General features: G+C 42.5%; 1 protein-coding gene across 2 annotated transcripts; it reads right to left on the bottom strand.

Annotated features, from left to right (window-relative positions):
- Nucleotides 1-638: 638 nt before the first annotated feature.
- Nucleotides 639-18,868, bottom strand: LOC112072058 (membrane progestin receptor alpha-B-like). 2 transcript variants are annotated; one of them, XR_002894238.2, is made up of 6 exons: nucleotides 18,715-18,868; nucleotides 2,232-2,316; nucleotides 2,024-2,101; nucleotides 1,859-1,906; nucleotides 897-1,022; nucleotides 639-747 (listed from the first exon to the last, which is right to left on the bottom strand). XR_002894238.2 is itself a non-coding variant. In XM_024139474.2 (2 exons), the coding sequence occupies exon 2, from the start codon at nucleotides 15,081-15,083 to the stop codon at nucleotides 14,019-14,021; it is 1,065 nt and encodes a 354-aa protein (XP_023995242.1). In that variant the 5' UTR covers nucleotides 15,084-15,089; nucleotides 18,715-18,868; the 3' UTR covers nucleotides 8,648-14,018. The 2 variants fall into 2 exon arrangements, 1 of the variants encoding a protein (XP_023995242.1); XM_024139474.2 differs by lacking the exons at nucleotides 639-747; nucleotides 897-1,022; nucleotides 1,859-1,906; nucleotides 2,024-2,101; nucleotides 2,232-2,316 and adding an exon at nucleotides 8,648-15,089.
- Between the last annotated feature and the right edge of the window lie 1,717 nt (nucleotides 18,869-20,585).

Genomic DNA, 20,585 nt, shown 5'->3' with positions numbered 1-20,585 from the left:
GGCCCAACCCCTCCTTGGACCACACACAAACTGACAATTTTCCCAATTGTTCCATTTCAGGCCCTTGTGATGCTATTTGTTTTGCTTAAATTCTGTATTTTACATGAAAATCAGACCTTAATACAGGTAAAAAGAAAATAGAAGGCTTACTATGGACATCAAGGGATAGCCGTTTCGCTCCTTCCGGACTCTCGAAGATGGCCGAGTCTTGATGTTCCTCATGAGGAGCCTGTAATACTCCCTGGAGGGACCCCCTTGGTCAACTGCCCCCTCCACCTTGGACTCAACGGCCACGAAGGCAACATCCATGTTAGCCCCTGCATTAAAGTTGTTGCGTTGAAACGCATGCAGGCTACTGTTTAGGACGGGTGATTGGAGAAAAACATCCTTTCTGAATGGAAAAGTAATCCTCCAAGTAATCATCTAGTTTTTCAAAAGTATCTGTAATCTGATTACAATATTTTTTGCTGGTAACGTAACTGATTTCAGTTAGTGTTTTTTGTAATCCCTTACATGTAACGGATCACATGTAATCCGTTACTCCCCAACCCTGGTTATAACTATCAAGTAGCTCAACTGTAGTTCGATACAAACATCAAATATATTATTATTAAGTAGGGTCATGCTAGTCACCTGCACATCCTTCACAGACAACAACAACACATACAGTGTTGTGGACTCCCGAATGTCATGCTCTTCCAATGACCGGTTAATCGTGCTCTTCAGGGTTGCAAAGCCCGCTGCTGCCTGGAGAGTAAAAACCTCACTTGATGCATCATCCTCCCCCACAAAATCAAACATCATCTATATAACAAAATACAAACATTAACAATTGTAATTCAACCTGAAATGTACATTTAAAGTACTGAGTTTATCAACAAGTGAATGTGCCTTACCTGAATGGATTCAGAGAGCCGGAATCTCCTAATCTGCTTCCTCCCATCCGGGTATTTGATCTTAAAGGGCACTCCATCAGGCTGATCTGGATGAGAGATCACCCTCTGTCTTCTCTCCTCTGTTGACTACAATATACATTACTGTTAGTGTTAAGTTATAAATATATTTAAACCACAGCATTGTTGAATTCTAGAATGGGCATTAAAACCAGTTCAGAAAGAAAACGTAATGTAGACATACGTTTTACCATTTATTAAGCAATGAATAATGCAAGTCTTGGTGGTATAGGCTCTGCTCCTTTAGGATAGCTCACTGCCCAAGCAAAGCATCAATATAAAATAGCCTACAGGCAGTAAGTGCGGTAAGCTATCAAATCAAATCAAATTGTATTAGTCACATGCACCGAATACAACAGGTGTAGACCTTAAAATGAAATGCTTACTTACGAGACCCTAACCAACAATGCAGTTAAAAAATGTATATATGAATAAGAAATAAAAGTAACAAGTCATTTTGGGGTTTTAGGCTGGGTTTCTGTACAACATTTTGAGATATCAGCTGATGTAAGAAGGGCTATATAAATGTAATATGTAGATGTAGGTAGAGTTATTAAAGTGACTATGCATAGATGACCAATGCCCCCGGCAGGAACACCAATGCTCCCGGCAGGAACACAGGAGGGGGTGGTGGTGGGAACAAGAATCCACAGCATAGTAGCAGTAAGCAGCAGCAGGATTTATGCCGATAAATGTATGCTTTAGTATTATTTTCTTTGGCAACAGTGGTAAAGTGGGATAAAGGCCTCCTTTCTGTACATCACCTTGGAAAAATGAAGTCCGCAAAGAGACTCGGCTTTGCCTTGCCTGCTGCGTCGTCCATTATTTCCAAGGTAATGTACAGAACGTCTGCGTTTATCCCTTACATAATACACAGATGATATCAACTTGGTGAAATCCCTTACCTTCCTCCGCCTGCTCTCCCACTCCTCAAAACAACAACGTCTCATCTCCTGCGGAAAAAAATAAGTATTGAATGGATCTGTTTTGTGTATGAAAAAGTAAGTGTTTCCTGTTGGAATGTCGTGGTGTGATTTGAACAGATTTACTAAGCTATATTATATACATACTTTCTCCTGGTCTGCAGCCAGAGAGAGATGATAGGCCTCGTCTTGAAGACGCCGGATCTCCCGCATTTCCTCTAGAGACTGAAATCAATACAGGGACAGTAATAAACAAAGTCATTCGGATTGTTAAACTAGAAGGAGAATCCTATAACTAATATTATACTTTATAATTGGATGATAAAAGTGGAAAAGGTCATTTAACATTCCAAACCTCTAACTTGTGGTGAGGCAACAGGGAGGCGTATCACCATAGGCATAGTCTCTTCCTCCGAGGTTGTCTCCTCCCTTACAGTTTCCTTTTAACATTAAAAAATAAGATTTCACTAGTTGCTCAATTACTTTGACTTTTGTATACAGAGGGAAATCCAGTTTCTTTTCAAATGAATGAATTTGCTCAATCGAGCTCAATCTACCTCCCCTTCCTAAGGTTAGGATTAGAATAAGGATTAAGGTTAGGGCTAGGGATAGGGTAACAATTAAGTTTAGGATAACGATTAAGATTATGGCTATGGTTCAGGTTAGTAGATAGTTGAAATGTTGACAGCAATGAACATCTACAATTTAAAAACTCCACAGATGTTTAAAGGACATCAGTCTTAAACAGTAATAAAAGGGATGAGTTGTCAGTGATATTGCAATAAACAGGATTCAAAGCATGAGAAAAGGCCGGCAATAACTTCAATTGGCTCTGCCTCCACAGCTAATAACAGAAAGGTCAGATTTGTTTAGATTTTAAATCTGCCAAATGACATAAGGCAAAGATGATCGAGCTTTGTTTTCTAAGTATCAGATGTGCAATTATTTGGGCTAAAACAATGTCTAAACGTTTAATAGAAAGGTTGTCAAAACATCTGTTTACAGACTTATGTGGTCCCCAGACAGCGTCTGTTAATTTGACATCAGAGTGACGTGGGTGACCAGCTCAGGTTGACAACAGATGTGTTGCAGGAAGCTGAGTATTGTGCACGATCTTTGTGTTACACATCCTCGTAACCACATAGAGGTCCCCAGAATGTCTCTGCTGTGTTTAACAACCCTCTCACAGCTGCCCTTTCATCTGCACACACTACTATGCCCTAAAATGGAAAAGCTTATGCTTGCTCACAGACAGTGAACAACGATGGCCTAGCTTAGCATGCAGTGTCATGCTGCCTAGCTGGAGATTACTCATGGGAGCAGTCTTCGTCCTTTGAGATTGCCTTTCACAGGATACAGACCTGCAGCCCGCTTAGTGACAGGGTAAACACCTGTGGACAGTGTTGAGGAGGAGGAGGATGTCATTTCTCGTTTAGCAGCCTTTTGCCTCCATTGGGGATTTGGAAATGTTGCTGGTGCATATTTGGGGTTTTCCTGACTCATGTCCTCGTGTAGTAGCAGTTGGAGGTGTCTCCGCAGGGGTGTAGTGATTGATATCCATGGTGCTTAGGAGAACTGTTTGACAAAACAGTTTTTTCCCTCAAATGCTGCTAATGCAGCAGCGGGACCGATTTAAAAGGCAGATGGTAATCTCCAATCTGCTCCCTCTACTGTGCTCTCTCCTTTGCACGCTCTCTTTCCTTCACTCTCTCACTAATTTTCTCTCTCTCTTTTGCTCTCTCCCCTCACCATTTTTCCTCTCACTTTCCATCTCTCTCATATCTCTCTCTCTGTTTGCTCCCTCTGTCTCTTCACCTTATTTCTTTCTTTCTCTCCCTCCCTCCACTCCACTCTAACCCAACCCAAAATGCTTTCCCTACTGTTTGAGATAAGTAGCACGCAAGTGATTTGTCTCTGTCCAGCCACCTGCCTCAATTCCTGGATTCAAAGAGCAGCTAAACCTATACTGCCTGTCGACTGCAGCATGTATCAACATTTCATAGCATCTCCAACTGAGACACCAGTGAGCTGGAGCAGGAAAAGGCATGCTGCTGGGGACAGAGGGTGATAAAATGTCAAAAGCTTTTTAATAGCTTTGAAATGGCCACATCATTCCATGGAAATGGCACACAAATTCAGTTATCAAACTAATAACAGGTGGCATAAAGAAACTAGAATGGCCTTTAGGTTTGGAGAAAAGTATAATCATTTCAACTATTACTATCTATCATATAGGGGACATTCTTTGTTGTTGAGTTATCTCATGATGTATTATGTTGAATCAGAATAGAGTAGAGAATTCGGTCACAATGTGTCCCATATGTCAGCCATCCATTTTCCATTTTCCGTCCTCCATTCTCAAGTCATTTGGAAAGATTTGTACCAGGTCACCCTACTTGGACCAAAATCATGTCAATTTTCCATGTATTTGTCCATCTCTTTTGAAATTGTATAATCAAAATAGGGGTCAGCCAGGAATCTGAGTGTCACAGAGTGTCACACAATATGTTCCAGATGAACTCTTCACACTCCAAAGTTAGACAACTAAATAATAAATGCTCATCATCCCCATACTAATTATGTATTTTTCTGTCCCCCCTAAATGCACAGCGCTAATTATGGAAAAAGTTATTATCAAGTAGTAAACCGTAGTTAAAAGTGTAAGTAGGTTACATTGAGATTTACATTATGAGGGTTCCTCTTCAGAAACTGACTGCAGTACACCACATATTAGCCATTCAAGAAGACATCTTAATTGCAGCTGCACACCAGACCTCCTGGAACAAGCATCTCCAATCCAGGTGCACAACAGGCCTGCTGTACTGCAAAGGTGAAGAGGTCTATCAGAGTGGTTAAAGACTGTTATTTGCTTTCACACATGCCAGTTACAGCAGCACAATCCAAGTCCTCCCCTCTAATTCACCGTCATTAAGAGTAATTACCCGACATGGAGGCAAACAAGGCTGAGCTGGAAAAGATAAGGAGAGTGAGAGATTGCACACCAATGAGCTCAAACCTGACCTCTGCTCTCAAGGGGAGTCAAAGCTCGGGCATGACATGACTGAAAAAGAGAAAAACCTAACATAACAAATACTCTGCAGCACACTATCGGCATTATACTTTAAAATTATATTTTTCTGTAGCAGCCATCCAGCTAACTTCCCTACAAGTGTTCATTGTGATAATTCCAAATAACATTACAACACAATAAGTGCAAAAGCAGTGTTTTCACATCAATGTAAAATTACAAAATTATGTTTTTATCTGTACAGGTAATTCATCCATAGTCACTGTGCAGGCTATAACATTAGGTAAACTATCCCTGACATTCAAGCACACATATACTATACGTACCAGTACATTCCTTCTGTCACTCAAGGGAAGGGTGAATAAAGTACATCCCCTCATACATATTCAGAGCTCCACTCTCTGGTATCTCTATTTTGATGCACCACAATGATACAGAACATCCCAAATGAAATTAGTAAAGCATCAGTCACTAAATCATGTTGATGTACTTGAGTGAATCAGGAGAAGTGGGATAAAACAATTTGCAGAGGCAGGAAGATGGTGTCGATAGTCAATCCCATCTTGGAGATACAATTCTAGTGGACTGAGGAGACTGCCAGTAACAGGAAAAAACAAGATTGAATACTTTTTTCATAGCTATACTGTTACGTACGCCTCTTGGAGAGGGAACGCAGCACCCTGCTACAACTCAACTCCCCGTGGAGTGAAAGAGGTATGGGATTATAGGTGCGAGTAAGGATGACAAAAGGCAGAGAATTTACCGTTTACTGGGAATTTATTGCTTCCTTCACACGGTGAATTTGGGGAAAAGGGGCTGAACGGAACCAAAGCAAAGAAAGTAAATGTCAAAGCCCCCTCTCCTACCTTACCTGCCTACCCACTACTTACCTAACTTCGCACCACCTGGTGCACTAACCAAAATACAGGGGGGGGTCCACCCAGGTCTTACCTAGTGTGCATAGACAGTAAATACTACGGGTTATGTATGGCCGTATGGCCTCTTGCCTAAGCACTCCCTAGGTGCCTTCCCTTTCCCCCCTGGGAACAAATGAAACAGAATAATACAAACAATTTCAATAATCATAAACATACCTCCGCAGGACCAGCTACAAACTACTTCACAAAAACAAAAAAAACACAACACAGAAACTGGGGAACGTAACATATACCACAAAATAACTTCTACTTTGTCCCAAGCTCTGGTCAAGCTGTAGTGCTGCCAATGCGGGATCACATATGCCCCCCCCCTGCCCCAGCAATAGAGGATTTGATCCCTGCTTATGCTTTACTTGACCTCTCTCTATATCACTCATCTATCTCCCACTTTCATTCCTTCACAATAAAAATAAAAGCATAAAAAATAGGATTCTCCTTTTAAAATAAAATTTCTACTTCAACAACTTGGGCTGCCCAAGGAGTGAGCGGGTGAGACGGTAACAGTATGTGTACTGGTAGAGAGTCAGGTGTTTGGGGCATAAAATATGGTCTTGCTTGTTGGAACAGATGAACCAGTAAATTATGCCTGGTTTAACAATAAATTAATCTACTTTTTAATTTTCATACATTTTTACAGTATGGACAATTTTGACTTTGCTGCTGCCCTAGCTAATGGGAAATTGCTCAGTTCTGCCTCCAGGACAAGACTCAACAATATAAATGTCAACCTGCCCCAGCTTTAACCAACTCCACATCCGGAGTGTATTTTGAAGCAGGGCTATTGAGAGGGACGTGAATTTCTAACAGTATGCCTACAAACCTGAAGATATTACGTGATAATGACTGTTTTAATATTCTGTGCTATTTAAGTAAATAAATAAGTGTTCACTCAATCCCAGTCTTTGCGCTGTCAGTATCTTACTGTTGGTGGAAGGCATTCATATCATTAATTATTTTCTGTATTCACTGTGAATAATATAAACCAAAACAAGGCACAAGTAGCACAATTCAGATATGCACCATCACCTGCATTATTTCGCAGGGCCCACGCAAAGTCCAAGCAAACATGAACCCTTAAGTCTATTAAGTCTATCACAGCAAATACTTCAATTGTTTAAGCATATGTTGCAGAACAGTAACCTAATTACAATACTTTTTCTGAATATTGACAGAAACATCTCGATTTTAAGAGGGTTAGCCATCAGTGACGGAGTTGACAAGCCACTGCCGGAGTTGACAACAGATACTCAAAACAGACATATTTTTGTTCCCCAATGGAAACATAACCATTCTATCAGCTCTTTCAGCACTCTGATGGAGTTGACGTTAGACAAAAATCTGACAGAGTTGATGTTTTACGTATTTTCTTCTTCCTTCAAATGATATACACTGTAGCAATGTAGATTTTACAGTCGCTTCATGACTCTAAAATCTAATCAAAGTAACATATTTAATCCAAAATTCATATTATTTTTCAATATATCAGGCAGATGGCGTTGACCGTTTATGGTCGTGACCATGGTGATTCCAATAGTATTTGTTTAAATCTATCAAAAGTAGAGAACATTACAGACTATTTAGGGGCTCCCGAGTGGTGCAGTGGTCTAAGGCACTACATCTCAGTGCTAGAGGTGTCACTACAGACCCTGGTTTGATTCCAGGCTGTATTTCAACCGGCTGTGATTGGGAGTCTCATAGGGCGGCGCACAATTGGCCCAGTGTCGTCTAGGTTAGGGTTTGGCCGGGGTAGGCCGTCATTGTAAATAAGAATTTGTTCTTAACTGACTTGCCTAGTTAAATAAAAAATAAATAAATAATACATGTCCTCAAGTGGCCCAGCCAGAGCCCAGACATGAACTTGATTGAACATATCTGTAGATACCTGAAAATAGCTGTGCAGCGACGCTCCCAATCCAACCTGACAGAGCTTGACAGGATACAGGTGTGCCTAGTCTATATTTTAATATGAACAAGTACAAGGTTGCTGCAGTTTGACATGGTTTTCACCCTCCCCCAAGTGCAGGAGTTTTTTTTTAAACCATGTGACCTGATAAGAAAAACTCTGGTCCCATCATAGCCCATATTCAACCTTTTTACAACAGATTAATCACGTCATACTGTATAAAGTCAGAGTTTTATCTGGTTAGGTTATCAGATCAGGAAAAACTACAAGATTCCTGATGAAAAACGGTAACCTGCAACCCTGGGTAGAAATGTGTCAATGCTGATTAAAAAATTCCCTGCCTTAGGATCTGTGCAGGATAGTGAGAGTCAGTAGTATCAAGGTGAACAGTTATATGACTCAGAGTTGGTTCGTGTTAGGAATGGCGCTTACAGTGGTAGTTTGGATACTAGGGGTCACAATCATTGTGTTCTAGTCATTGCAACCCCTTTATCAGTGAGACCATAACAATTAAAATTCAAGTAACTGCCTAAATAACATAGTGTCTTAATAGGGCGTTGGGCCAGCACGAGCCACCAGAACAGTGTCAATGCTCCTTGGCATAAATTGTAAAAGTATCTGGAACTCTATATGAGGGATGCGACACCATTCTTCCATGAGAAATTCCATAATTTGGTGTTTTGTTGATGGTGGTGGAAAACGCTGTCTCAGGCCCACTCCCGAATCTTCCTTAAGTGTTCATTTGAGTTGAGATCTGGTGACTGACACACACACACACACACACACACACACACACACACACACACACACACACACACACACACACACACACACACACACACACACACACACACACACACACACACACACACACACACACACACACACACACACACCACACACACACACACACTTTAAACCTCCTATGCTCCTTTGAGACTCCTCTTTCAAAGTCACCAAGCTCTCTTCTTCTAGCCATGGTAGCCAAAATAACAGGCAACAGGGCATTTTTATACATGACTCGAAGTATGATGGGATGTTCATTGCTTAATTAACTCAAGAACCACATCTGCGTGTAAGCAAATGCTTTCAATTTACTTTGTATCCCTCATTCACTTAAGTGTTTCCTTTATTTTGGCAGTTACCTGTAAGTCAGTCATGATTTAACCTTTCCGTCACCTGTTAGATATTAGCCTAAGCTTTGTAGGTGACATTATCAGTGACTTATCAGTGACATTATCAGCCCAAACCCAGGTCTCAGGTCTGTAAAGTTCAATGCCACCTCAAACTTGTTCAGCACATATAAAATTACATTAATTTTAGGAGGCATTTCACAACAGAACACTAGGGCAACATTATCTTATTAATCTAAAATTAACATTTTAAATGGCATTTCTTTCAAAATAAGTGTTGGAATTTTTGTCTCCAGGTCCTGATTTGAATACCTGTATAATAAATGTGTTGTTTACATTAGCTCTAAATATATTATTGCCACCATTTCATGGACATCATTAAATGAGGTTTTTAAATAAATCCTGCTCTTTTGTGAGCAATTTTTTCACCTTTCATTGCTGTGTGACAGACTTAAAATGTCACCTTAAGGGACTTGAGAGGACGTTATTAACGGACCACAATGTTCTTAAGGAGGGTCTTGAACATAAGAAAGCAGTGCAAAGACAGGCTTTCAAACACATTCACATCTGAATCAAACATATATACACGCAAAGAGACATGCTCCAAGGCACGTACAGTTGAAGTCGGAAGTTTACATACACCTTAGCCAAATACATTTAAACTCAGTTTTTCACAATTCCTGACATTTAATCCGAGTATTTTAAGAATGTGAAATGTCAGAATAATATATTTGAGAGAATGATTTATTTGTCACGTTCGTCGTAGTGAGGAGACCAAAGTGATGTGAATACATACTTTTAATGTAAGACGATTGAACACGAAGTACACTAAACAAACTAACAAAATAACAAAATGAACGTGAAAGCTATAAACAACAAGTGCAGACATGCATCACATAGACAATAACTCACAAACCAAACTGGAAAATGGCAACCTAAATAGGATCCCCAATCAGAGACAAGCGGGCCCCGGACTGAAGACCATCGTAGAGGGCGCCACTGGACGGAAGGGTGCCTCTAGACTGAGGAACGACTCTGGCAGCTCCGGACAGGAGGGCGACTCTGGCAGCTCCGGACAGGAGGGCGACTCTGGCAGCTCCGGACAGGAGGGCGACTCTGGCAGTCCGGACAGGAGGGCGACTCTGGCAGTTCCTGACTGACGGGCGGCTCTGGCAGCTCCTGACTGTCGAGGCGCACTGTAGGCCTGGTGCGTGGTGCCGGAACTGGTGGTACGGGCTGAGGACACGCACTTCAGGGCGAGTGCGAGGAGCAGGAACAGAGCATACTGGACCCTGGAGGCGCACTGTAGGCCTGGTGCGTGGTGCCGGAACTAGTGGTACCGGGCTGGGGACACGCACCTCAGGGCTAGTGCGGGGAGGAGGAACAGGGCATACTGGACCCTGGAGGCGCACTGGAGGCCTGGTGCGTGGTGCCGGAACTGGTGGTACAGGGCTGAGAACACGCACCTCAGGGCGAGTGCGGAGAGGAGGAACAGGATACACAGGACCGTGGAGACGCATTGGAGATCCAGAACATCGAGCTGGCTCAATCTGTCCTGGCTGGATGCCCATTCTAGCCCGGCAAACGCGATGAGCTGGAATAGAGCACGCCGGGCTAAGAATGCGAACTGAAGACACCGTGCGTATTTCTGCATAACACGGTGCCTGACCAGTTACACGCGCCCCACGGTAAGCACGAGGAGTTGGCTCAGGTCTCCTACCTGACGCAGCCAATCTCCTCGTGTGCCTCACCCCCCCAAAAAAATCTTGGGGCTGCCTCTCGGGCTTCCGTGCTAGCCGTGTACCTACATATCTTCGCTGTTCCTCTATTCTCCGGTATTTTTCCTCGTAGTATCGCCGTTCCACTTTCGCTGCTACTAACTCCTCCTTAGGACGGCGATACTCCCCCGGCTGTGTCCAGGGTCCTGCTCCATCCAATATTTTCTCCCATGTCCATGATCCTTTTCCGTCCAGTATTTCGTCCCAGGTCCATTTTTCCACAACGCGCTGTTCCTTCCTATCACGCTGCTTGGTCCTTGGTTGGTGGGTTATTCTGTCACGTTCGTCGTAGTGAGGAGACCAAAGCGCAGCGTGATGTGAATACATACTTATAATGTAAGACGAATGAACACGAAGTACACTAAACAAACTAACAAAATCAAAATGAACGTGAAAGCTATAAACAACGAGTGCAGACATACAACATCACATAGACAATAACCCACAAACCAAACTGGAAAATGGCAACCTAAATAGGATCCCCAATCAGAGACAACGATAAACAGCTGCCTCTGATTGGGAACCAATCTAGGCCACCATAGACCTACATATGTCTAGACTAGACACACACACCTAGACATRCAAAAAACCCTAGATAAGACAAAAACACACATACCACCCTTGTCACACCCTGACCTAACCAAAATAATAAAGAAAACAAAGAATACTAAGGTCAGGACGTGACATTATTTCAGCTTTTATTTATTTCATCACATTCCCAGTGGGTCAGAAGTTAATATACACTCAATTCAGTATTTGGTAGCATTGCCTTTAAAATGTTTAACCTGGGTCAAATGTTTCGGGTAGCCTTCCACAAGCTTCCCACAATAGGTTGGGTGAATTTTGGCCCAATCCTCCTGACAGAGCTGGTGTAACGGAGTCAGGTTTGTAGGACTACTTGCTCGCACGCGCTTTTTCAGTTCTGCCCACACATTTTCTATAGGATTGAGGTCAGGGCTTTGTGATGGCCACTCCAATACCTTGACTTTGTTGTCCTTAAGCCATTTTGCCACAACTTTGGAAGTATGCTTAGGGTCATTGTCCATTAGGAAGACCCATTTGCGACCAAGTTTCAACTTCCTGACTGATGTCTTGAGATGTTGCTTCAATATATCCACATAATTTTCCTCCCTTATGATGCCATCTATTTTGTGAAGTGCACTAGTCCCTCCATCAGCAAAGCACCCCCACAACATAATGCTGCCACCCCCGTGCTTCACGATTCGGATGGTGTTCTTCGGCTTGCAAGCTTCACCCTTTTCCTCCAAGCATAACGATGTTCATTATGGCCAAAACAGTTCTATTTTTGTTTCATCAGACCAGAGGACATTTCTCCAAAAAGTATGTTCTTTGTCCCCATGTGCAGTTGCAAACCGTAGTCTGCCTTTTTTATTGCGGTTTTGGAGCAGTGGCTTCTTTCTTGCTGAGCGGCCTTTCAGGTTATGTCGATATAGGACTCGTTTTACTGTGGATATAGATACTTTTGTACCGGTTTCCTCCAGCATCTCCACAAGGTCCTTTGCTGTTGTTCTGGGATTGATTTGCACTTTTCGCACCAAAGTACATTCATCTCTAGGAGACAGAATGTGTCTCCTTCCTGAGCGGTATGACAGCTGCGTGGTCCCATGGTGTTTATACTTGCATACTATTGTTTGTAAAGATGAACGTGGTACCTTCAGGCGTTTGGAAATTGCTCCCAAGGATGAACCAGACTTTTTTTTTCTGAGGTCTTGGCTGATTTCTTTGGATTTTCCCATGATGTCAAGCAAAGAGGCATTGAGTTTGAAGGTAGGCCTTGAAATACATCCACAGGTACACCTTCAATTGACTCAAATTATGTCAATTAGCCTATCAGAAGCTTCTGAAGCCATGACATAATTTTCTGGAATTTTCCAAGCGTTTTAAAGGCACAGTCAATTTAAACTTCTGACCCATTGGAATTATGATACAGGGAATTATAAGTTAAATAATCTGTCTGTAAACAATTGTTGGAAAAATGACTTGTGTCATGGACAAAGTAGATGTCCTAACCGACTTGCCAAAAACTACAGTTTGTTAACAAGAAATTTGTGGAGTCGTTTAAAAATTAGTTTTAATGACTGCAACTTAAGTGTATGTAAACTTCCGACTTCAACTGTACATACCCAACCATACATATACAAATGTACAAACAGTAAGTCACCATACTAAGTACTCAGACAGACCTTTTGTGAGTAAAGTCAAGTCCATGAAAAGACTGAACAATACACACAAAGGCATTGACATCATCGGGTGTGAAAAGGCAAAAGCTGAAGTTCCAGCCCTTGAATACAAAATGCATATTATCACAACGACAAAGAGACATCATAGTAATGTTGGGCACATAGTTACATCCATTTCTTATGCCAACTATCCTAAGAGTGCCAGCTTTGTTCTTTGACATGATCAATCCACATGTTAGTAAAATGGCCAATATATGTATCTTAGAGGAGAAATGTTCGGTTTGGTTTGCAAATTGTGTGCGCTATGCCTCTAGCCCAGTCTAACTGCCAGTCTATTATATCTGACAGCCCGTATAGGCATCTCAATCATTGATCGAACATAGCTTTGGAGAAAATGGGCAGAGAAAATGGTATATAAAACACAGACAATGAGTAGGGGAGACAGCATTTGGAGGTGTTGACTGCAGCTCACTGGAATTTCATGAGATAACCAAGGAATAAAAAAAGAATACTGGTCTTCATTAAGCATTAACATTTGACTTGGGAGTCAAATCGCTTTGAAACTCACATTGTACTTTTAAGAAATAAAGCTGGTGAGAAATTATTAAACTATTATAATTATTTATTTGATTATCCACTTAAGGGCAACGTGGGTATACTTTCCATTCTTTCCTGCATACCTCTATTGAGATGGTTAGTGTCATGCTTGGTGTTGGTCAGTCAGTACAGTATGTAGTCAAACAGTCATTCAGACTATTCAGTAGGTAGCCAGGCCATGACATGTGATCTCACAGTAGAGAGTGGAAAATTAAGAGGAAAATCAACACAATAAAAAAGTCTCAATTCCGACCTTCATTTTACCCTCTCTGTGAAGTGCAAAGATGTTATTTGGAGTGTTACAGGGACTGCTTGTGATGTGACAGAAAGAAACTACCAGGATGTTTCTGTCTTCCTGGAAGGTCAATCACAAGACAATCTATGTTACCAGTTTAAAATGTAATTTGGCAGGCCACAATAAAAGAACAGAAAAAAACAGCAGGTCATTGTTTTTACAAAATGAACAGTCTGATTGCTTTAATCTCTTGTCTTTTTTAGCTTTCCAGTGTAAATCAGATTAGTCTTTCTCCCTTATCCTCCTTCATCCCTCTGTCCTGACAGCTCCTACTCCTCTTTCTCGCACATTTGCGCCTGCACACGTTTCCGCACGTAGAAGGCAGTGAGCGCGCTGCAGCATGCCGTGAAGATGAAGAGCGCCACTGCATCATGGGCCAGGTTGCCGTGGAGACGCTCGTAGAGGGGCCTCCGCTCAATGTAGTCTATGCGTGTCGCCTCGATCTGCACCAGGGTGCACAGCACCAGGAAGACGTGGAAGATCTGGTGGCCCTGGCCAATGAAGTCACATCGCCCGGGCAGCCAGCGCTCTGGGTGGGGGCAGGCAAAGAAGTAGGCGCTCACCAGGAAAAAGAGTACCTGGTAGCGGTGGTAAGCCACAGCCTGGTTCGAGCAGCCCCCCTCCTGCTGATGGCAGCTGTAGATGCGGTGCAGCACGGGGCTAATGTCCAGGCAGTAGGCCAGGCCCGAGGGCACCACCTGGAATAGCTTGTGGGCAAACTTGGGCAGCCTCGGGCTGGCATACTTGCCATAGCAGCAGCCGAAGCACGAGAACCAGGCTAGGAACGCTGCGGTGGGCAGGAAGATCCCTCGCACCCGGGCGTGCCAGCCTTCCTCGATTGCATAGTAAAAGTGGGCCAGAGCGCTGCCATACTGGTAGATGGCCACGCCCACATAGTCCAGGAAGTAGAAGGTGTAGTGGGAGAGCTCGGACTTGGCGTTGAGCAGGTGGGCCAGGGCACTGCACGACAGGTAGGTGAAGGCTGAGAGGAGGACGATAAACAGGGGCTGGGCGTGGGGGTCACGGAGGAAATCCACTGTCTCGGACAGCTCCTGGCACTTGACCAGGATGATGAAGGCGGCGAGCAGGTGGGTCCAAACGTTGAGTGCCTCGTTGTGCCTCTGGAAGAGGGTGAGGAAGTAGTAGCGCCAGCTGTGTTCCGGCTGCCTGTAGCCTCCAATGATGTGAGGCTCACGGAACACCCAGGGCACATCGTGGGCCTTCACGGTGCAGGGCAGAGTAGGGAAGGCCGACTCGAGCAGCTGAGGAATCTGACGCAACTGTTGAGCATTGATGAACAGGCGACCAATCTGCTCCATCACCACGGTCGCCATGGCAAACTAAAGACGGGAGATGAGGGCAGAGAATGAGTTCACAGTCAGTCCATAATATCTATCTGGCCATGAGCTGTCATTTCTGATTGCAAGCGAGAGGATTTAGACCCTAATCGTATGTTGCATGATATTACAATGCTTTGATTTTTTGGCTTTGGCTTAGTAATGGGGGTGGGTGGAGGGGGTAGTTTAGCTTGTTAGATCATTTCATTTAACAGATATCTTTATAATGTCTACATTTGAAATAAAGCATTGTATTTTTTAAATGATATGCAATTTAAAAGTTTTATATCATGAAATTTCAATCTGAAATATTTTGGACATCAAAGCAATGTTGAGGATATCCTATTTGAGTCAGAAAAGGATACTCATATGATAGGTAAGATATAGCCTACAAAACCTTGCAGAGAGCCAATTCAAATAACACTCTTTGAAAAAATATATAAAATACTGGAACCAAGACCTAAAAAGAACTGTTGGAACATAAATAACAAAATTACAGCTAACAAAAATGTAAGCTTAATCAAGTATAAACTAATGTATAGAATATATTATACAAGAGACAAAATACACAAATTCTACAGCACAGTGGTAGAGTCATGTCTTAAGTGTAAAACAAACAATGACTTAATAATTCATGCTTTCTGGGAGTGTTATAAAGTCCAAAACTTATGGGCGGAGTAAGAAAGTTGGCTATCATAGGTTTTACAATGTAAGTTTGGAGCGGGAGAAGACGAGGATGTCTACAAGGTAGACAAAGACGAACTGATTCAACATGTCGCGGAGAACATCATTAACCAGAGCCTGGAACACAGTAGGGGCGTTGGTATGGCACCCCAATGGTGGAACAAACTCCCTCACGACGCCAGGTCAGCGGAGTCAATCACCACCTTCCGGAGACACCTGAAACCCCACCTCTTTAAGGAATACCTAGGATAGGATAAAGTAATCCTTCTAACCCTCCCCCCCCTTAAGAGTTAGATGCACTATTGTAAAGTGGTTGTTCCACTGGATATCATAAGGTGAATGCACCAATTTGTAAGTCGCTCTGGATAAGAGCGTCTGCTAAATGACTTAAATGTAATGTAAATGGTATGGCCGAACGGCATGACCAGATACTCGTAGTGACCGCTGGCCGTGTTGAAGGCAGTCTTCCACTCGTCCCCTTCCCGTATCTGCACCAGGTGCTAGGCGTTCCGTAGGTCCAGCATGGAGAACACGGTGGCCCCCTGGAGTGGGTCGAAGGCCGAGGAGATGAGTGGTAGCGGGTAGCGGTTCTTCACCATGATGTCGTTGAGATCCCGGTAGTCGATGCACGGGCGCATGGTTTTGTCCTTCTTCTCCACAAAGAAGAACCCTGCGCCGGCGGGGGACACRGAAGGACCGATGAACCCTGCAGCTAGGGAGTCCTCAATGTAGGTCTCCATAGCCTTGGACTCCGGACCCGACAGAGAGTACAGTCGTCTCCGGGGCAGAGTGGTGCATGGGAGAAGGTCAATCCCGCAGTCATATGGTCAGTGCGGCGGAAGCGAAGTGGCCCGGGCCTTACTGAACACCTCCCGGAGGTCCTGGAATGGGGAATGGCGGAGAGATCCGGGGCAACTTCCGAGTCCCCAGGAAGAAGTCCTGGGGCAGGCTGCACTGACTTCAGGAACTGGGGGTAGCAGAACGGGCTAGGAGAATCCCAATACCACGGGAATCTAAGGAGACTTAATGAGCAGGAACTGTATCGTCTCGCTGTGTTTCCCTGACACAAGTAGGTTGATGGGGGTGGTATTGTGGGTGACCGGGCCTATAGAGCTCCCATCCAGTGCTCCAATGTCCATGGGAATGGAGAGGGGCTGTGGGGATATCCAGCTCGGATGCCAGGGTAGCATCCATAAAGCTCTCATCTGCCCCATAGTCGATTAATACCCGGAGAGATTTCGACTGGTTCCCCCAAAGCAACATGGCATGAAAAGGGATGCGAGTAAGGGGAGAGGAAACGTTCTCCATATGGCCCACCAGAGTACTCGCTCCTACCGGTGAGCCTGGTCTTTTAGTGGACAGGTGGGGACGAAATGACCAAAATCTCCTCTCCTTCCTACAGTGGTTCTTCCTGTAAAAGTTACGTCATACTGCAGCACACCTTGCTGGCTGCTGCAGAATTCTATGGCACGTTATTTAATTGTCAGCCATTGTTGCTATTAATTCTAGTTAGTGCTAGTTTCACCACCAGAGGGCATCTTTGAGAAGCATTTAAAAGTCTTCAATATTGGCTGTACTAGAGAATTGCAAACCATTTTTTGTAAGAACATAGTATATGGGTTTCAGAGAATGCCAAGACTGAGAGAATGCCACGAGTGTGCAAAGCTTTCATCAAGGCAAAGGGTGGCTACTTCGAAGAATATACAATATTACAAATATTTTGATTTCTTTAACACTTTTTTTGGTTACTACATGATTCCATATGTGTTATTTCATAGTTTTGATGTCTTCACTATTATTCTACTATGTAGAAAATAGTAAAAATAAAGAAAAACCCTTCAATGAGTAGGTCTGTCCAAACTTTTGATTTGAACTGTATGTCTGAGTTGGTGTTTTTTGTCTTTTTTATTTATGTTGAAGGTTGGGCATTAAGTCCCAGCCAAGGTAATGTCTAGTTTAGTGGATCTATGTCTGTAAAATGTTAAGTTGTCTATTGTCTTTTGTCTATGTCTATTGTCTAAAATCTGAAATAAAATCTTACAAAAAATATCAGAAATAAAGCAGTGTACTTTAGGCTACTTATGTACTGTATATTTTCAGTGTCAGCAGTGCAAATATGTAAATGCTGTAGCCTAGGCCTACACACAGGGTGCATATTAATAGTCTTCAGTAAATTAAACAGCTTCCTCAAACTCCCTCTTGTTACTTCATTTGCATGTATCTAAAAATGCAGAGCAAGCGAAAGAATGCCTATTCTACTGAGAATTGTATTGCCCTTGTATACTCCTTCCATGACCATGTTAGCGTGGAAAAGGTTAAGGAGACAAGAGGAGACCACGTAAATTACTGAGTGCTAAGGAAAAATGGTATCATGGAGCGATTGTTGAATGGGAAGAGAATTATGTAACATATTCCCCATCCTGCCGGTCTCCACCCTCAGGTTTTTACATTGGTTGCATGCCTAGCTGTCTTAAAATATTCATGGCTGAAAAACTGCTCGAGTATAAACGAATCCAGAAGCTTTGAGACTGTAGAATGGTATTCTAATGTAAATTATTTGTTCAAGACATTCAACAGTGAGGCCTATTTTAGCCTACTAGCTAACAATTGATAATTGCATGGAAATGACTGATTAATATGTTATCTTAATTATCAACGTAGCCTAATATGAACACAAATTGGGTATTTCTGTAAAAAGACATTAGAATTAAGCCGACATATGATCAGGGAGGGGTAAACTGCATACAGAATAGGCTTAAATTTCCCCTTCTGACAGCTGTTCTATTACATGTTATACGAGATGTACTAAAACAGAGTCTTCTATACGAATGCACATTATTAAAATGGTCTATCGGCATGCACATTGACATTTTATGCGACCATATTCTGGCGTGGCCATAGTGCTGAAAACCACAAGAAATAAAGAAATAAGAAATAAACCTACCTGAAGAAGGCAAACGCAGTATCAGTGCAAAACCTTGAATAGTGAATCCTTTGGATTATTCATTAATACATCAAATATAAATAACATTGTTTGATCAATAAAATTACTAAAGTATGATTATTCTTGTGCGGGTGGAGCGCCCATCGGCTTTTTATCAAGACGCAATCCGTAGTCAAAGAGCCAAGAACCTTTGACAAGCAGATGTTCTAACCAATCAGCGGTCAGATATGGTGTATTGTTCCTGTCTTTTCATAAGATTCTCACCAATAGCGTAGGTCTTATTTGACTGATTGCACACGGTCAGGGAATGAAATGCAGTGTGTGCGCTGAAAATGAAGAAACACCCATTCACCATAAATAATGTATTTGTTTTACTGTGTGTGTGTGTGTGTGTGTGTGTGTGTGTGTGTGTGTTGTGTGTGTGTGTGTGGTGTGTGGTGTGTGTGTGTGTGTGTTGTGTGTGGTGTGTGTGTGGGGTGTGTGTGTTGTGTGTGTGTGTGTGTGTGTGTGTGGTCAAGTGCAAGTGCATAGGACTATATTTAATGGTACAATTATTTTGCTATTTCCTTTTAGCAAAGCAAGATCACTATCAGCTGTTAACAGCTGTTTGATTCCCCTCCTAAAACAATAATAGGCTTTGGCATTGACACTTTGTTATTGGTATTTATTAGTGTACTTTATGGCAGTGTTATTTCATTCTAATCCATTCATGATGTGACTTTAAATTTGGGTGTCTACCAGAGTGCTAAACCAATAGATATAGGCCCACAGTAGCTTTGCAATGGAAACTTCCAACTCAGAAGTTAGCCCACATGTGAAATGACGAACTCAGCACAGGTTTGGCTCTTGATGAGAGACCTATTGTTCGTTTACCACCAATATGGTTCACAGTAAACTGAAACTAATTTGTATATCAAGTCAAGCACATTTCTGAATCGCTCCTTAGTCCAGTCACTGTATAAAGGCTCACATTCTCCCTCCTCCCACGTTGTGGGTAGCATTGACAATGTGTCTTTGTATGAAACACTGTGGATGCGTCTGTGAAAGGCTTGTATTGTATATACTCAGTCAGACCCAGCCCAGAACTTCAAAACAATTTGCAGAGGTGTCTCAGCTGCCTCCCCTTCTGTGAAGGCTGACAATACCACCTGCTGAGACCTCTTTATGTGGATGGTATTGTACAATACAAAAACGTTATTGTACAATTACATAAAGTGCAAATAGATGTGCACAGCCTACTGTCATACGGTGGATATATTTCTCAGACTTAACAGGTGTCTCTAAAACAATATAGGCAAGAGCCCGACCAGAAATTTCACACAAGATTAACACACTGTTTGCAATTTCAACATGTTCCATGCTTGGTATGTGACTTGGTAACCTGTTTCCAATACATTTCAAATGTATTTAGGAACAAAAAATGCACTCCAAACTAGCTTTTCAGGTGTTTGTTTAAGCAAAGATAGGGTAGAATGCGTATTTAGTGTGTTAAAAATCAATGTGTTCCAATTGTGTAATTATTGTATTTCCACACATGTACATTTCCCGTCGGAGGGGACCCTTGTTGATGAATGGTACAGTACCTCATCCTCGTTGCTTTTTTTATTACTCTAGAAATGTATGGCTTATTTATAGAACTTGCTCAATGTGCAGGTCGTTCCATACTTGTTGAAGCACAGATGAGATGGGGGAAATATTCAAATGTCTTTTGTTGCTTGGAAGGACTTATACAGTAATAYATGTTGTTTATCACATCTGCCGATACCTCCTTAGTATAACATCCACGATTAGCATGACGAATGATTGTGAACATAGCTTATATAGAGGTGAGGTAGGTTAACTATAAAGGGACCAGAACATGATGCTCAAGA

Source organism: Salvelinus sp. IW2-2015, unplaced genomic scaffold (genome assembly GCF_002910315.2).
Source record: "Salvelinus sp. IW2-2015 unplaced genomic scaffold, ASM291031v2 Un_scaffold1810, whole genome shotgun sequence".
NCBI lineage: Eukaryota > Metazoa > Chordata > Actinopteri > Salmoniformes > Salmonidae > Salvelinus > Salvelinus sp. IW2-2015.
This window is presented reverse-complemented; position numbering and strand designations above follow the sequence as displayed.

Bases quoted from the DNA above. Each gene is read 5' to 3' on its own strand.
- LOC112072058 (XM_024139474.2), bottom strand. From the start codon at position 15,083: ATGGCGACCGTGGTGATGGAGCAGATTGGTCGCCTGTTCATCAATGCT.